General features: G+C 31.1%; 1 protein-coding gene across 2 annotated transcripts in view; it reads right to left on the bottom strand.

Annotated features, from left to right (window-relative positions):
• The window catches only part of LOC127165447 (myotubularin-related protein 3), a 28470-nt gene that overhangs the window by 6095 nt on the left and 5670 nt on the right, over positions 1–16705 (bottom strand). For both annotated transcript variants that reach the window (XM_051110092.1, XM_051110093.1), the window contains exons 6-16: positions 15600–15682; positions 13870–14036; positions 11875–11968; positions 11675–11788; positions 9494–9822; positions 9304–9415; positions 7154–7349; positions 6398–6583; positions 5134–5304; positions 3266–3411; positions 1202–2075 (exon numbers count right to left, since the gene is read on the bottom strand). In XM_051110092.1, the coding sequence (XP_050966049.1) occupies positions 1202–2075; positions 3266–3411; positions 5134–5304; positions 6398–6583; positions 7154–7349; positions 9304–9415; positions 9494–9822; positions 11675–11788; positions 11875–11968; positions 13870–14036; positions 15600–15682 (2472 nt within the window). The remainder of the gene's footprint in view (positions 1–1201; positions 2076–3265; positions 3412–5133; positions 5305–6397; positions 6584–7153; positions 7350–9303; positions 9416–9493; positions 9823–11674; positions 11789–11874; positions 11969–13869; positions 14037–15599; positions 15683–16705) is intronic.

The following is a 16705-nucleotide window of genomic DNA, read 5'->3' as shown; positions in this document are numbered from 1 at the left end:
GGCCTCAACAAAAAGTGCAAAGTAACAAGTAGCAAAAAGGAAAATGCACAAAGAACTTGTATGGAGATTTTTCTATCTCAAGATTTCTCCCTCTCCTTCTTTTCTCTGTAAATTAAGCGTGCACACTATTGCAATCTGCAGATGAAACTCTTTTTGTCTAAACATTTTTAAAATCTGAACTAACACCTCATGACTACACCAGGTTATGTACGAGAAGCTGCAAAAGACACAGGTGCAAATAGAATCCAAAAAATATGGTGACAGTCATTTTTATATTGCATCACCAAAAATGGTCAGAAAATGTTTATTTACTATTTATTCAAGTTTTTAAGGTATCTAATATTTTGATACTTAATTTCCATGATCTTAATATACTTAATAATTAAAAGTTTGTCATTTGAAATTGTGTAGGCCTTCTTCATTACATTATGGTTATATATTCAGTGGCATAAAATGGTCTTAAAATGACAATAATATCGCTTATCACAATTTCTGGGCGATATATTGCACAACAAAAAGTTGGTATCATGGCAGGCCTAGAACTAAAATATCTCTATAACAATAATTATGACTATAAGAATAACACTTACTTTAACTAAAATATCTATAATTATAATAATAATAATTATAACACATATCTATAACACTTGCATAACTAAATAACATCTATAACAATAATTGTAATAACTATAATTGTTAAAAAAAAAAGGATAACTATAGAGCTAACTATAATGTGATCTATATGAATAATTATAACAATATCTGTAATAACTATAAAGATAAATATAGCAATAACTGTAATCATAACAGTAATGACAACTGTAACAATAACTGTAATGATATCTATAACAATAAATGTAATCATAACTATACTAACTATAATAACTATAACAGATCCGTAACAATATCTATAACAAGATCTATTCTAATAACAATAACTACAAAGAGATATCTATAGCAATAACTATAATGATAAATATAATAATGTCTATAATGTTAACTATAACAGTAACAATAACTATATTAGTGTCATTATTGCTGTACTTGTAGTGTGGACTCTGCAACTCTCTTAAGAGTTTACAATTTATCATTTCTTGGTGTGAACAGAACTTAATTAAATTAAAAATGTAAATTAAGTTATAGCAGCTAACTCTAGTTACTTGATGCGGATCACGAAGAGTAACGCATGTTTGTTCCTCACCAGCTTCCCGTTGACGTGCAGACGGCACCAGAGCTCCTGCACCTGTTTCTTCAGCGTCTCCACCTGCAGCTGATGCCCCGCCTCCATCTGCCGCAGACGCACCTGTACGGCATCGCTGTGCAGACTCAAGCCGTCCTTATCCAGGTGCCCTAACGCCGCCAAGCGCTCGGAAACACCTAACGAATGCTTGTGGGGTGACGTCGGAGAGGCGTCTCCCGCTGCGGACGTCTGGCAGCCTCCGTCCTGATTGACCGACGCTGGAGGAAGGGGACAAACGGGATGCTGGGAAGGTGAGCAAACGCCGTTAAGAGTCTGAGCTGTGTGGTTTGGACTGGATGAACTTTCCATAGAAGATTGGCTGCTGGATTCTGAAGAATCGTGGGTGATGTTACAAGGGGCGTCATTATCTAAACGCAGTCTGTCTGGTGATAATTCACTGTTTTCATTAGTGGACAAAGGATGCTGGGATGCAGGTTTTTCTTCAAGCTTCTCAGGCGACGTTTGGTCCTCACTGTTACTCGCATTCTGAGCTAATTCCTCTTGGATATCGAAGGCAGGTGTGTTGTTTAGAAGATCCAGCTTCATGTTTTCTTCCTGTGAGATGTTTTGCATTTGGCTGTCAGTCACGGAAAGCTCCGCCTCGTTTTCTGAATGATCAGAATTGTTTGTGTTTAAGCCTCTGAGTCTCTGATCCAGACCGTCGCGTTCTGTCGTCTGCGTGTCGTTTCCGTCGGCTTCTTTTGACACGCTGATTTCCAGGGCGAGCAGGCGGTCCTGCCACTTCTCAGTCAGGTTTGGGTCGCTGCTGCGCCGGTTTGGGGTCAAACCCTCACAGGAAGTGGGCAGGTCGTCGTACGACCGAGTCTTTGGTAACCTGAAAAACCATCGGTGTTTAAGTCACACCATTCATAATCAGAGAAGAACCTTTAATGAACCCTAAATGGTGTCTAGAATGTTCCAATATATATTTTTTTTATCATAAATATTATGTTAAATTTTCAGTAAGCATTTTATATTAGCATTTTTGTAGTTTGAACAGTAGATCATGACACTAAAATCATGGTTTGATTTCGAGGGAATGCATGAACTTATAAAAAATAAAAACCTTAAATCATGGTTTTTACAGTCAACTAAAAGAAAGTAAAACCATAAAAAATTATATATAATATGAATAAAATAAATAACTTTAATTTAATTTTTTTTTAAAAACTTTAACTGAAAAAAATTAGGGCTGGCAAATGATTAATTGTGATTAATTGCATACAAAATAAAAGTTTGATTTTCCTAATATATATGTGTGTAATTATTATGTATATATAAATACACACAAATTACTGTATATATTTAAGAGAAATATTTATGTACAAAATATTTTTATTTATATATAATATAAATTCTATAAAAATTATAATAAATATGTATACTTGTAAATATTTCTTAAATATATACATGAATGTGCTTGTATTTATATATACATAATAATTATACACTCACACAACTTTTATTTTGTAAAAAATACAAAAAAACTTATTTTAAAATTAACTGAATAGAAATTCGCACAAATTATACAGACACACAAAAAAACTACAGTAAAAAAAAAGGACAAACACAACAAAATTACTAAAATTAAGTAAAATTAAAATAAATACAAAATATAAAAACCTGGGCTGTCAAGTGATTACAATTTGTAATCTTATTAGTCAAGTGATGTGCCGATTAATTAATAGAATTAATTAATAAATTCTGGCTGAGAAATTACACCCCAAAATATAATTAAAAAAAATGTAAGATGAAAAAAGAATTGAATAGACATTACAAAAAGTAGCTTTAGAGAAAAATATTTTGATTTAACACTGCATAAATGATAATTAATGGATATTGAGTTGAAAAAATGTATACTGAAATATGATAGTAAACTAACACTGCCTTAAATGCAATTTTAAGTTGTTTTGAATAACGCATGAATATAAATATTTAATATGCTTCATGTGACTGCATTAACTTAAAATAAGTTTGGAAAAGGCAATGCAGCACAGAGAAGCACATACGTCACGGCTCGTTTACCTGCTCACAGGTGTGTCCTCAGGTGAGGCTAAGGGGGCGGAGTGTGGCACACATGACTCATCAGAAGGCGTGGAGGGGGCGGAGTTAGGCAGGTAGACGGCACTCCACAGCATCAGATTCCTCACGTGACACACCGGGTGCAAAACCTGATGGAGATTCAGACTGCATCTCAAAACCTTGTGAGCTGCATAGATAGACAGCATGCGGAGCTGGCACTAAATATTTAATTGTTTTTTTGGGGGGGTTTTTTATGTTTTTTTAAAATGTAATTGATTGCTCTGATCAAAGCTGAATTTTCAGCATCATTACTCCAGTCTTCAGTGTCACACGATCCTTCAGAAATCATTCTAACATGATGATTTGCTGTTCCAGAAACATTGGAAACAATTATTATCAATGCTGAAACTGGCTGCAGTGTTATTTCACTATCATTAAGAGATTATTATATTAAAAAAATAAAATAAAAAATTTGTTATTTATGGTCATTTCATTCATAGTTCTTATTAATTTTCATTTTAATTGTATTTTTAGTTATTTTAACACATCAGGTTAAACTAAATTAAAATGAGAAATGTTGCCTTGGCAACTAGTTTAAATATTTGTTTTGTTTTTAACAAATTAACATTCTTTTATTTCAAGTAACAAAAATATTTTTAGTTTTAGATAACTATAATAACCCTGTTTTGAAAGAGTGTTTCAGTTTCTATCTGGTTTTAGTAAAAGTGGTCATTTGTATGTTTTTTTATTGTGGTTTATTAGTTAACATTAGTTAACTACATTAGTTAACATGACCTGAGAATGAACAATACTTCTACAGCATTTATTAATCTTACTTACTGTTAATTTCAGCATTTACTAATGCATTATTAAAATCACAAGCTGACCTTGTTAACATTAGCTACTGCACTGTGAACTAACTTGAGCCAACAATGAACAACTATTTTTATTAAACATTAACAAAGGTTAATAAATACTGTAATAAATGTATTGTTTATTTTTTGTTCATGTTAGTTAATACATTAACATTAACTAATGGAACCTTATGGTGAAGTGTTACTGTTTTGTTTTTGCCATAGTTTTTTATTTTATTCATTTTTTTAATGTCTACATTATTTATTTAGTTTCAGTTTTAATTATTTTAGTACTTCAATTTAAGATAAAAAATATAAGCATTATATTTGCATTATCTTTGATAAAATAAGTGTTTTTATATGCATTTAAAAGTTTATTTTATGTCAATTAACAAAAGTTTTTGTATAGTTTGAGTTAATTGTAATAATCCTGGCTGTAATATGTATATCCAATAGGGATGTAACAATATCAAAATCTCACGATACGATAATATCTCGATATGAAGTCCACAATACGATACTTATTGCAATACTTTTAAAAAATACAAATTTAGAAAAAAGTTAAATTATTCTATCTAATGCACTTCTCCAACAAGTTCTTAACTAAGAAAACTTAAGTCAGAAAAATGTCAGCAAAAACAATTGCACTGTAAAATAAATGAAAAAGAATGTTTCATAGGTATATTATTTTTGCTTTACACTACAGTAGAGAAATTATAATACCTCTTTCCTAATTTCTACACAAATATGTGCTTTCAGTTTTAGTTCATTTGACAGATACGGACAGTCAAAGCATAATGGCCCAAAACACAACTGTAAGGACCTTTTATGTTGGAATAAGAAGTTTAAATATATTTTAAAAACTACACTTTTGGCCCAGAAGACCTATCACTTTATATTGTCATGTGACCACGATGACATTGAGACAGTTTTGCTATCGTGATACCCCTATATTGATAATACTGTTACATCCCTAATATTTAAGACATGATTTCAGATGTTGTGTGAGTGCGGTACCGTCTCGGAGCGTGGTGAGTAAAGGATGTTGTGGAAGGAAGTGTTGGCAGGCCGCAGCAGAGACCAAACGGAGCACGTTTTCTCCTGAACGCGCTGCTCCTCGCGCTCCTTCACGCTGTTACACAGGAACGTCCCGAACAGACACGAGTATGTGTGCTGCACTAACTTCACCTACAGCAACAAACACAAGATTTTTATTACAGTCACCGTTTAAATGTTTACATTTCAACAACAGACTGAAGTAGAAACATAGTTATATCGTTCATTCAGAACATTCTGATTTATTCAGGAACTAAGAGTCTGTTTATGAATGAGTCACTGAATCACTGACTCACTTGATTCATTCAAAAATGCTGATTTATTCAGAAACAAAGCATATGACTGTCTTTATGAATGAGTCACTGAATCATTGATTCACTTGATTCATTCAAAAATGCTGATTCATTTAGAAATTGTGCAAGTGACTGTCGTTATGAATGAGTCACTGAATCACTGACTTACTTGATTCAATCAAAAATGCTGATTCATTCAGAAATGATGCAAGTTACTGTCGTTATGTATAACACACTGAACCACTGATTCACTTGATTCGATCAAAAATGCTGATTCATTCAAAAATGATGCAAGTGACTGTCTTTATGAATGAGTCACTGAATCGTTAATTCACTTGATTCATTCAAAAATGCCGATTCATTCAGAAATTATGCAAGTGACTGTCTTTATGAATGAATCACTGAATCACTGACTTACTTGATTCATTTAAAAATGCTGATTCATTCAGAAATGATGCAAGTTACTATCGTTATGTATAACACACTGAACCACTGATTCACTTGATTCATTCAAAAATGCTGATTTATTCAGAAATGATGCAGGTGGAGGTCTTTATAAATTAATCACTGACTTACTTGATTCATTCAAAAATGCTGATTTATTCAGAATCAAAGCAAGTGACTGTCTTTATGAATGAATCACTGAATCACTAAATTACTTGATTCATTCAGAAACAAAGCAAGTTACTGTCTTTATGAATGAATCACTGAATCACTGAATTACTTGATTCATTCAAAAATGCTGATTCACTCAGAAATGATGCAGGTGACTCTCTTTATGAATGAGTCACTGAATCACTGAGTGTTTTGGAGTTTCAATAAGAAAAAAAAAATCACTAGAAAACATGTTTAACTTCATTACATAAAAACAAATGCACTAGGCCTGATAATAAATCTGAGCCAAGGTTGATCAAAACAATGACAGTAAGTACCAGAAAGGCCTCGTTGAACTCAAAGGAGCATGGGAACTGTCTCTGGAGCTGATGAACACAGTCCAGCCACTGCAGGAACACGGGACAGCGTTCGTTCAGATCATCCGCGTTTTCGCCGTGACCGCAGCGGTCGCCAAACTTATGACCGTAATCCAACCAATCCGTCTCCACCAGCACCTGAAAACCCTGCAGACAAAATAAAACAATTGACTGACAACTCCTTACTCTGTAAAACCTAAAATGAAAGGTTCAGAAATCCAGTGTATCTGAGTTCAACTTTAATAGCAAAAAGAATTAGTAGCAAAATACATATTTACATTTCTGCAATTGGAAGATGCTTTTATCGAAAGCGACTTGGATTGCATTCAATCTGTACAATTTTTAAGTTCATGCATTCCCTGAGAATCAAACCCATGATCTTTGTGTTGCAAAAGGCTTTTTTTAGCTACGTTACCCAGAGAAACTTGGTGCAATCCCTGTTTAGTAAAAGTAAACCATACAGTTTGACAATAAAGTATATCTATATATATATCTCTATAATAAACTATATTTCTCAGATCCTAAAGAGAGTGTAAGTTTATTGTGTGCATAAACGCAGAAAGCGCTGACATATAAATCAGCAGTTTGCAGTCAGGTTACGCCCAAATGTGCACTAAAATTCTTATTCTTAAAATTGTTATTCTTCTTAGGAAGTGCACAAAGACGCCGGCGTGAGCATAATGCGGTCGTGTGTGTGTGTGTGTGTGTGTAAGAGACCTGGATGGTCCTGTAGAAGGGATCCAGCAGCAGTTTAGACAGAGCCACTATCTGCGGTGTGCGATCCCAGCCGTCGGAGCAGTGCACCAGCACAGGCCTGCGATCCCGATCCACCGCGTTCACCACCAGCAGAGACGCCTTCAGCAGCAGAGACAGATGCTGCAGCCATTTAGTGCCCTCCAGCGCAGACAGCCAGCTGACCAGAGAACAGCACAGTCATACTGTTTATCAGCCCATATTAGGGTTTTTTTTTGGTGTAGGTGAAATTGAATATTTAACTAGATATAAAAAAAAAAGTTTGTCAAGACAAACTTTTAAGTTGGCTTGAGAAAGCCTGATCAGAAAGTCTGAAAAAGTTTTAAATGATTTTAAGTTTGAAGGCAATAAAGTCTGTCAGATAGATAGCAAGTTACTAGCATTTTGCTAACGTTTTTCTGTCATGATTAACAAGCTATTAGCATGTTGTTAACATGATTAGCAAGTTACTAGCATTTTTTAAACTTGATTAGCATGTTGTTAGCATGTTTCTATCATGATTCACAAGCTACTAGCATGTTTCTAACATGATTAGCATATTGTTAACATTTCTAACATGATTAGCATGTTGCTAACACGTTTCTATCTTGAATAACAAGCTATTAGCATGTTGTTAACTTGATTAGCAAGTTACTAGCATGTTGCTAACATGTTGTTAACATAAGCATGTTTAACATGTTGTTAACATAAGCATGTTTCAAGCATGATTAGCAAGTTACTAGCATGCTGCTAGGATGTTTCTAACATGATTAACTAAAGAATTACTAGCAGGTTAACATGTAGCAAGTTACTAGCATGTTTCATGTTGTTAACATGATGTTTCAAGCATGTTGTTAACATGCTGCTAGGATGTTTCTAACATGAATAACAAAATACTAACATGCAGGTTGTAACATAACGTTTCTAACATGAATAACAAAATACTAGAAGGTTGTTAACTTGATTAGCAAGTTACTAGCATGTTACTAACATGTTGCTAGCATGTTTCAAGCATGATTAACAAGCTACTAGCATGCTGTTAACATGATTAACACGTTACTACCATGTTTCTAACATGACTAGCGTGTTGTTAATGTTTCTAGCACGATTAGCATGTTGCTAGCTTGTTTCTATTATGATTAACAAGCTAACATGTTAACAAGATTAACAAATTACTAGCATGTTGCTAGCATGTTTCTAACATGATTAGCATGTCACTAGCATGTTTTAACATGAATAGCATCTCAATAGCATGTTGTTACCATGATTAGCAAAATGCTAGTGTGTTGTTAACATGTTTCTAGCATGATTAGCATGTTGCTAGCTTGTTTCTATCTTGATTAACAAGCTACTAGCATGTTGTTAACTTGATTAGCAAGTTACAAGCATGTTTGCTAACATGTTGTTAACATAAGCATGTTTCAAGCATGATTAACAAATTACTAGCAGGTTGTTAACATGATTAGCAAACTGCTAGTATGTTAACATGTTTCTAGCATGATTAGCATGTTACCATGTGGTTAGCATGTTTCTAGCATGATTAGCATGTTGCTAGCTTGTTTCTATCTTGATTAACAAGCTACTAGCATGTTGTTAACATGATTAACAAATTACTAGCATGTTGCTAGCATGTTTCTAACATAATTAGCATGTTACTAGCATGTTTTAACATGATTAGCATCTTAATAACGTGTTGTTACCATGATTAGCAACCTGCTAGTATGTTGTTAACATGTTTCTAGCATGATTAGCATGTTACCATGTTGCTAACATGTTTCTTGGATGATTAATCATCTTAACGTGTTGTTAGCATGATTAGCATGCTGCTAGCATGTGGTTAACATGTTTTTAGCATGATTAGCATGTTACCATGTTGCTAACATGTTTCTTGAATGATTAACATGTTACTAGCATGTTTTAACATGATCAGCACGTTATTAGCATGTTTTTTAACATGATTAGCATATTGTTAGCATGTTTTATCATACTGTTAGCATGATTGAATACATTACTAGCATGTTGTAGCACACTGACACAGTGATTGTTGCTACCTTGAGTTAGTACATTGATAGCATGTGTTAGGCTAGTTGCTAGGCATAGATAGATTAGAAATGTTAGTTTTCAGTTTGACTCACTTGACCGGATCAGGGACTTGAGCGCAGAGACTCCGCAGACACTGGAAACTCTTCCGGATGGAATGAATGTTGGCCATTCCCATGAACATCACCTCACAGTTGGGGTAATACTCTAGCGGAACACAGGGGGCGTTTGAGAGAGGAATCATGACATACTAGCGTTTATTTAAAAAAACAGGCTCTGCATTACCTGGACACTCACAGCCGCCTCCTTTGGCCCGATTGGCTACCGCGGCCGCGTACGAGCGCGCGTCCATTATTAACAGCTTCTGAGGGGGCGTGGCACTCGGCTCCGCCTCTACGTTCCCATTGGTCATGTGAGGAACGGAGTCGGTGAGCGCATCGTTGACGTGATTGTGAACGCAGGAGCCGTTAGTCTGCGCTGTGCTCGCGCCGCGATCCGTGACGCAGGCTTTAGCGATGGCTTGTACCAAATGCTCATCGTCAGCATTACGCCAACCCCACCAGCTGACCTCCGGCTGACCGCATCGACCAATCACAGCGCCCGAACCCCGGTGTCTGGGTCAAAGGGTAAGATAAAGAAGGTGAGTGACACATGTTCACTGTCAGATAATATTAGACAGACATTAAAAAACATGTCAGGTTTAATACTAGCTAAGTCTACATTAGAAAAAATTTAGTTACAGTGATACACAATGATTTCTGCAATTGTTAAATTTCAATTGTTGTGTGCCTTCATTTGATTATCAAAATTACAATTTGTATTCAATTATAAATCAAAAAAAAAAGATTTTCTGAAAAAAAAAAAAAAAAATTAACAAAAATGTTAATAAATTACAAAATTGGTAATGTTTTAGAAATTCAATTGATTAGACATATTTTTTGTTTATTAGATTTTAATTAAAGCATTAAAACAATTCAGAAAAATCTAAATACGAAACAAATAATTTGGGAAAAATATACAAATTTTGGAAAAAATAAAATGGATATCATAGGGCCCTAAATATGTTTTTTTTTTTTTTTTTTTTAATAAATTGTTGTTAAATTGTAGAAATTTCATGGTTTTGATAAATACGCTAATTCAAGTAAGATTCTTTTTTTATTTACTAAATTGTATTTAACCAATGAAACAAAATTCACACAAATGAAAAATTAAACAAAAAGAAAATCTAGAAAAATTTAAATGGAAGGAAAAAAACGAATTTGGGAAAAAAAAAATGTTATTTTGTAAAAAAATAATTATATTATAGGGCCCTAAAAATATAATGTCTGTTAAACACTTAATAAATTGATGTTAATTTGTAAAAGTTAATATTGTAAAAATCAATTAGTTAATTCAATTAATATGCTTTTATTCATAAAATTTAATTTCACCAATAAAACAGAATAAAGGAAAATGTAAAAAATGTAAAAATAATACATAAATAAAAATAAATAAATGAAAAATATAAAATTTATATTATAAGGCCCTAAAATTTTAATTTCTGTTAAACTTAATAATAAATAAAATGTTTAACATTGTTAAATTATAGAAGTTTCGATTAATTGGTTAATTCAATAAACGGTTTTTTTTATTATTTAAAAAAAAATGAAAAATGTATTACAATTTTGTTTAACCAATACAAAAAAAAATCCAGAAATAATAAATTTAAAAATACAAAACAAACCAAAAAAAAAAAAAAAATGAAGAAAAATGTAAATGGAAAACACATACAAATAAAAAATAGAACTGAATATGGGAAAAAATAAAATGGGTATTATAAGGACCAAAAATGTAAATAAATTGTTTTTAAAAATTTGTTTTCAATTAGTTTTCATTTCAATGGACAAGCATTTTTTTTACCAATATAACAGAATCCAGAAAAAAATAATAATAAATAAATAAATAGAAATTAATAGATAAATCAAATTCAAATGGAAAAAAACATGGGAAATGTAATTCTGGAAAATATAAAATGGATATTATAGGGTCCTAAAAATTTAATTTTTGTTAAATGTTTAAAATTTGTTAAAATGGAAAATATAAAATTGCAAAAAATTAAATTTATTTCATAGGGCCCTATAAAAGTTTAAAAGCAATGATGTGATGCTCATATTTTTATTAAAGAACCTTAATTATTCTGTACAAAAAAAACGTATGTCATGTGAGCTGTAAAGTGTTTAATCAGCTAAACAACGTTTGTTTATGCACTGCTGACATAATACCTGTCAGTTTACTCAGTGTAAACAGTGCTTTATGGGTAGTTATGCAATCCCTTTCTAGTATCCTTCAGCATGTAATTGATGTGTTTACAATCATAACAGAAGTAAGCGGATGCCCTAAACCTTAATGCTGAAGAGTTATGCAGAAGATGGCATTATGTCACAAACACTGTCAACTTGTACTGAACCCAGAACAGTCCTTTATCACCTGTAAACGACGGCCGGGATCCTCTTCCACGATCTGAACGCCGCCACGTTCTCCAGCTCCTGGTCGGTGACCGCAGCAGGCACGATTATTTGCTCTGGGTAACTGGCACAAAGCCTGCAGGGTCAGAAACGCACACGTGTGTCATGATGAGGCTCCCGTGTCTGCTGTGTGAGGCGGTTTGTGTGTTTCTGCTGTTTCACCTGTAGTTGCTGTTGATGTTGGAGATTCTCCAGGCACTGTGGCTTTCGAAGCCCATCCTCTCCAGCTCTCGCTTGAACCTCTGCTGGTGTCCTCCTGCAAACAAGCACGTCACTTAAGTTTTGAAATCATGTGAGTATTGACTTTGCACACACACCAGATTTACAAAACAGAGTTTGTTTGTGTGGATGTTGCATCAAGCCTGACATGAACGTCTACACTGCAAAATGTTGTTTTGATCAGCAGAAATACACTGCATTTATCCATATTTATACACAATAACACCTACACTATAACACAAGATTTAATGCTGAATACAGATTTCACTCAACAACTGTTAACAAATTTGAGATATTTTAGTACATCAAGTGAAACTATGAATGAAATAAATGAAAATGAGAAATGCGTCCATTGCAACAAGTTTTAATAATAATAAATATATAATAACATATATAAAAATATTAATATAACAATTTATCATATATTACTATTATTATTATTATTATTATATAAATATATTTTTGAAAATGTTTTAATTTATTTCAGTAAATGTTTAATTTAAAGAATTTTAAATTAATTAAATTTTAAATTATTTTATTTTGAATTATTTAAATTTTTGTGATTTTGCTATGTGCTTTTGTCATTTGTATTAGTTTTATTTATTTATTTTTTAATATTACTACTTGCGTAGTAATTCAGATTAAACTTATTTCATTTGCTAAGACAACATTTCTCATTTTCATTAGATCAATCTAATATTTATATTTTATTCTGGCTTTATTACAATGAATAAAAATGTATTTTTCATGTGTTTTTTTTGTTGTTAAATTTTAGACGTTTCATGGTTTTCATAAATACGTTAGTTCAAGTAGCAACCTTTTTTATTACTTAATTTTATTCAACCAATAAAACTACATTTAGACAAATTAAAAACAAAATGAAAAGAAAATCCAGGTAAATTAAAACAGAAGAAAAAAATGATTTTGGGAAAAATAAAATGTAATTTTGTAAAAATAAATAAAATAATTAATTAATTAAAATAAAATAAAATATGTTGAACATTTCATAAATTGTTCTTAAATTGTAAAAGTTTCATGGTTTCAATTAGTTAGTTAATACAGTTAATATGCTTTTTTATTAAAATTAAAATTGTATTACCAAATTTTAATTCAACAAAACAGAATCCAGAAAAATTTAAATGAAAAACAAAATCCAGAAAATTCAATTAGAAAAAAAGAATCATAGGGTCCTAAAAAGGTAATTTCTTTCTCACTTTAATAAACTGTTGTAAAATTGTAGATGTTTCAATTAACATTTTTTTTATGCTAAAATTTTATTTAACCAATAAAAAAAAATCCAAAAATATTAAATTGAAAAACAAAAATTTAGAAAAATTTAAATGTAAAATACATACAAATAACATAAAAATAAATATAAAAATATAATTTGGAGAAAAATAAAATGGATATTATAGGGCCCTAAAAAATGTAATAAATTGTTGTTAAAATGTGTAAAATACTACAATTTAGTTTTCAGGAAAAATTAAATGGAAAAAATGTTTTAAATGAAAATGTAATAGCTTTTGTTTTAATTAACAATTACAACCCTTTCTAGCAAGTGCAAATGATATTTACATTTATTTTTGAATAAATCTAAGACAATTTAAATGATAATATATTTTAACAAAAAAAAAAAAAAAATTCACACAAAGCTACATTATTATTGTTATTGTTGTAGTTCTGTGGTGCTTTTCTATGGTGTCATTTTTGGAGCTCAACAGCATCCATCCTCCTTCACTTTCACTGTATGAGAGAGAGCAGCATGAACATTTTTCTAAACATCTTCTTTTCTGTTCCATAGAAGAAATAAGGTCATACAGTTTTGGAATGACATGAGGGCGAGGACAAATGATTCATTTCTGACAAATAAGTAAACTGGTTTAAGGGCAAGAACCTGTAAAACCTAAATGTCCAGCTCTGAAATGCGTGTGTGTGTACCTGCACGGCAGATCCCATCATGCACCTCTCTGTCTTCTGCGGTCACGCTCGCGCTACACGAGAGGAAGGCGAAGGCGAAGAGTTCCTCCAACCGCGCCGGCGGCCGAACGACTGCGCTGATCCTCCTCAGCCAATCCTGACACTGCTCCGCCGACAGGAAGTTACACCTGAACACAGATCAGACAAACCCTGCAGGTTACGATTTACTGATGATTCACTTTCCTAATAGACATGTTATTATGCTCAATTTATCAATGCACATTAAAATAAAAAAGGTCAAAAAATATAATATTTATATTTTATTTTGGCTTTATTTCAATTAACAAAAATATTTTTAATAGTTTTAGCTAATGACCATGACAAGTTTGAAGTGCAATTTTTTTTATTTTTTAATACATTTAAGACAATTTAAATAATAATAAAAAACATAGATAAATACATTTCACACAAAACTACAATATTATTGTTATTTTTGTAGTTCATTCACTTTCACTGTATGAGAAAGAGCAGCATGAATATTACGGAAGATGTTTGTGACACAGACAAAAATAAATTAAAAAAGGTGTAATTTGTCCAAATTGACATATAAACTCTCAATTGCAAGAAAAAGGTCAGAATTGACTTTTTCAATTTTTTTATTTGGTGACAAAACAAACAAAAAAAAAAAACACACAAACAAAAACTCCCTAAAAATGGATTTAGGGTTTATTTTCTGTTTTAAGTTCTAACAAATTATAAAACCTTTAACAAAAAATTAAATTTTAGGGCCCTATAATATCCATTTTATATTTTCTAGAATTACATTTTATTTTTTCTGGATTCAGTTTTATTAGTAAAATTAAATTTTAGTAGTTAAAAAATCTTGTTCTTTGAAATAATTAATTAATCAAAACCATCCAATTTACACATTTGAACAACAAGTTTAACTAAACTTAAATCTTTAGAGCCCTAAAAAATACATTTTATTTTTTCCCAAATTTTGTTTTATTTTTATGTATTTTCCATTAAATGTTTTCTGGATTTTTGTTTTTCATTTTAATATCTCTGATTTTTTTTTGGTTGGTTTAAATACAATTTACAAAACCATCTAATTTTTCTTCCAAATTTTAACAACAGTTTATTACAAGTTTAACAAAACTTACATTTTTAGGGCCCTAAAATATCAATTTAATTTTTCCCAAATTCTGTTTAAATTCTGATTTTTGTTTTTCATTTTATTATCTCATATTAATTACTTATATTAATTAAAACCATGAAACTTCTACAATTTAATAACAATTTATGTTTAAACAAATGTTTAAAGAAATGACATTTTAGGGCATTTTTTATAGAAAAAAAACTGAATAAAAGAAAAACAGAACTGTGAGATGCAAAGTCAAATGTCAAAATTGAACTGTGAAATATACTCAGAATTAACTCAGAATTAAGATATAAACAAAGATATAAAAAGTCAAGCGATTCTAAAAAGAAATTCAAAATTGTGTGATGTAAAATTAGATTTAACTTATTTTTTTATTTAATTGTGAGATTATCTTGCAGTTCTGGCTTTTTTTTTTTAAATGTGAATTGTGAGATGAAAACTCACATTTGTTTTTATTTGTTTATTCTGTGGCAGAAACAGGCTTCCATATATTAGTTTGTAATTTTATATTGTGTCATACATTTTCCTAATGTCCAATGCAGCACTGAGGATATTTGTTAGTCAAAGCAGCGCTGTTATACAGACGTACCTGATGAGTTTACAGTCTTTACAGGTGAGATGCAGCTGCGTCAGATCCCGACACTCCACACTTTCAATCAGCTGCAGAGGAACCTGAACACATTCACAGAAAACAACAAAAACATCATAAACATCATGTGTCTCCAGGCCTTGAGGAGGAACACTTATTTTTTATTTGAATTTTTTTCTTTTTATTATTTTTAATTAGCGCTGACAATCAATGTTATTTGTTTTACAATTACAGTTTTAATAATAGTTTAAATTAGTTTTTATTTTTATATTTTCCATTTTCATGTACATTTTTATAATACTGTGTAATGCTTTATTTTTTAATATTTTTTAAAAATATATTTATTGCCGTTTTAGTTATTTAAAACATTAACAAAAAACATTAAGTTACACTAACTTAAAACTAGAAATGTTTCCATTGCAGTTTTCTTTTAATTTTTAAAATATTTAAATATTTTTCAAATTTTTTTTTACTTATGATTTTAATTATTTTTAAATAAAAACTCATCTTTTTTATATTTTATTTTATTTCAGTTCACATTTATTTTATTAAAGTAACAAAAATGTATTTATTTTAGTTATTTATTTTATAAATTTATATTTTAGTTAATTTCAAATTTTCATATTCAGTATTTGACTGTTTTGAAATGAATCAGATGAGAACTGCAGCTGCTTTATGAACCATTGTGATGTTATTTATGCTGATTTTTAGATTCTATAGAAAAGACTCTTCATCTGTGCTCCACAGAAGAAAGCAAGCCTAAACGAGGGTGAGTAAATGATGACAGAACTTTCATTTTTGGGTGAACCTGTCCTTTCAATGCATTAAATGCTTTTAATTAATGCTGTCAGTAATAGACGTGCTATTAAAAGTGTTTGAGCAGCAACAGAATTATATTTTTGAAATGGTCAATATTATGTGACGTCACAATTGGAAACAATAACACTCAAACTATGTGTCATATTAAAACGGGTTCTAATTATGTGCTTTGTAAGCCACGATAAATAATGAACAATGTACCTCAACGTTGAAACTAAACAAAAAGTGTAGTGCATGACAAAGACAATGTCACGCACTGATTATGTATATTAAATAATGTTAAAATG

The sequence above is a fragment of the Labeo rohita genome, chromosome 5 (assembly GCF_022985175.1).
Source record: "Labeo rohita strain BAU-BD-2019 chromosome 5, IGBB_LRoh.1.0, whole genome shotgun sequence".
Lineage (NCBI taxonomy): Eukaryota > Metazoa > Chordata > Actinopteri > Cypriniformes > Cyprinidae > Labeo > Labeo rohita.
Note: the sequence above shows the minus strand (reverse complement) of the source record. Positions and strands in the feature narration are given on the sequence as shown.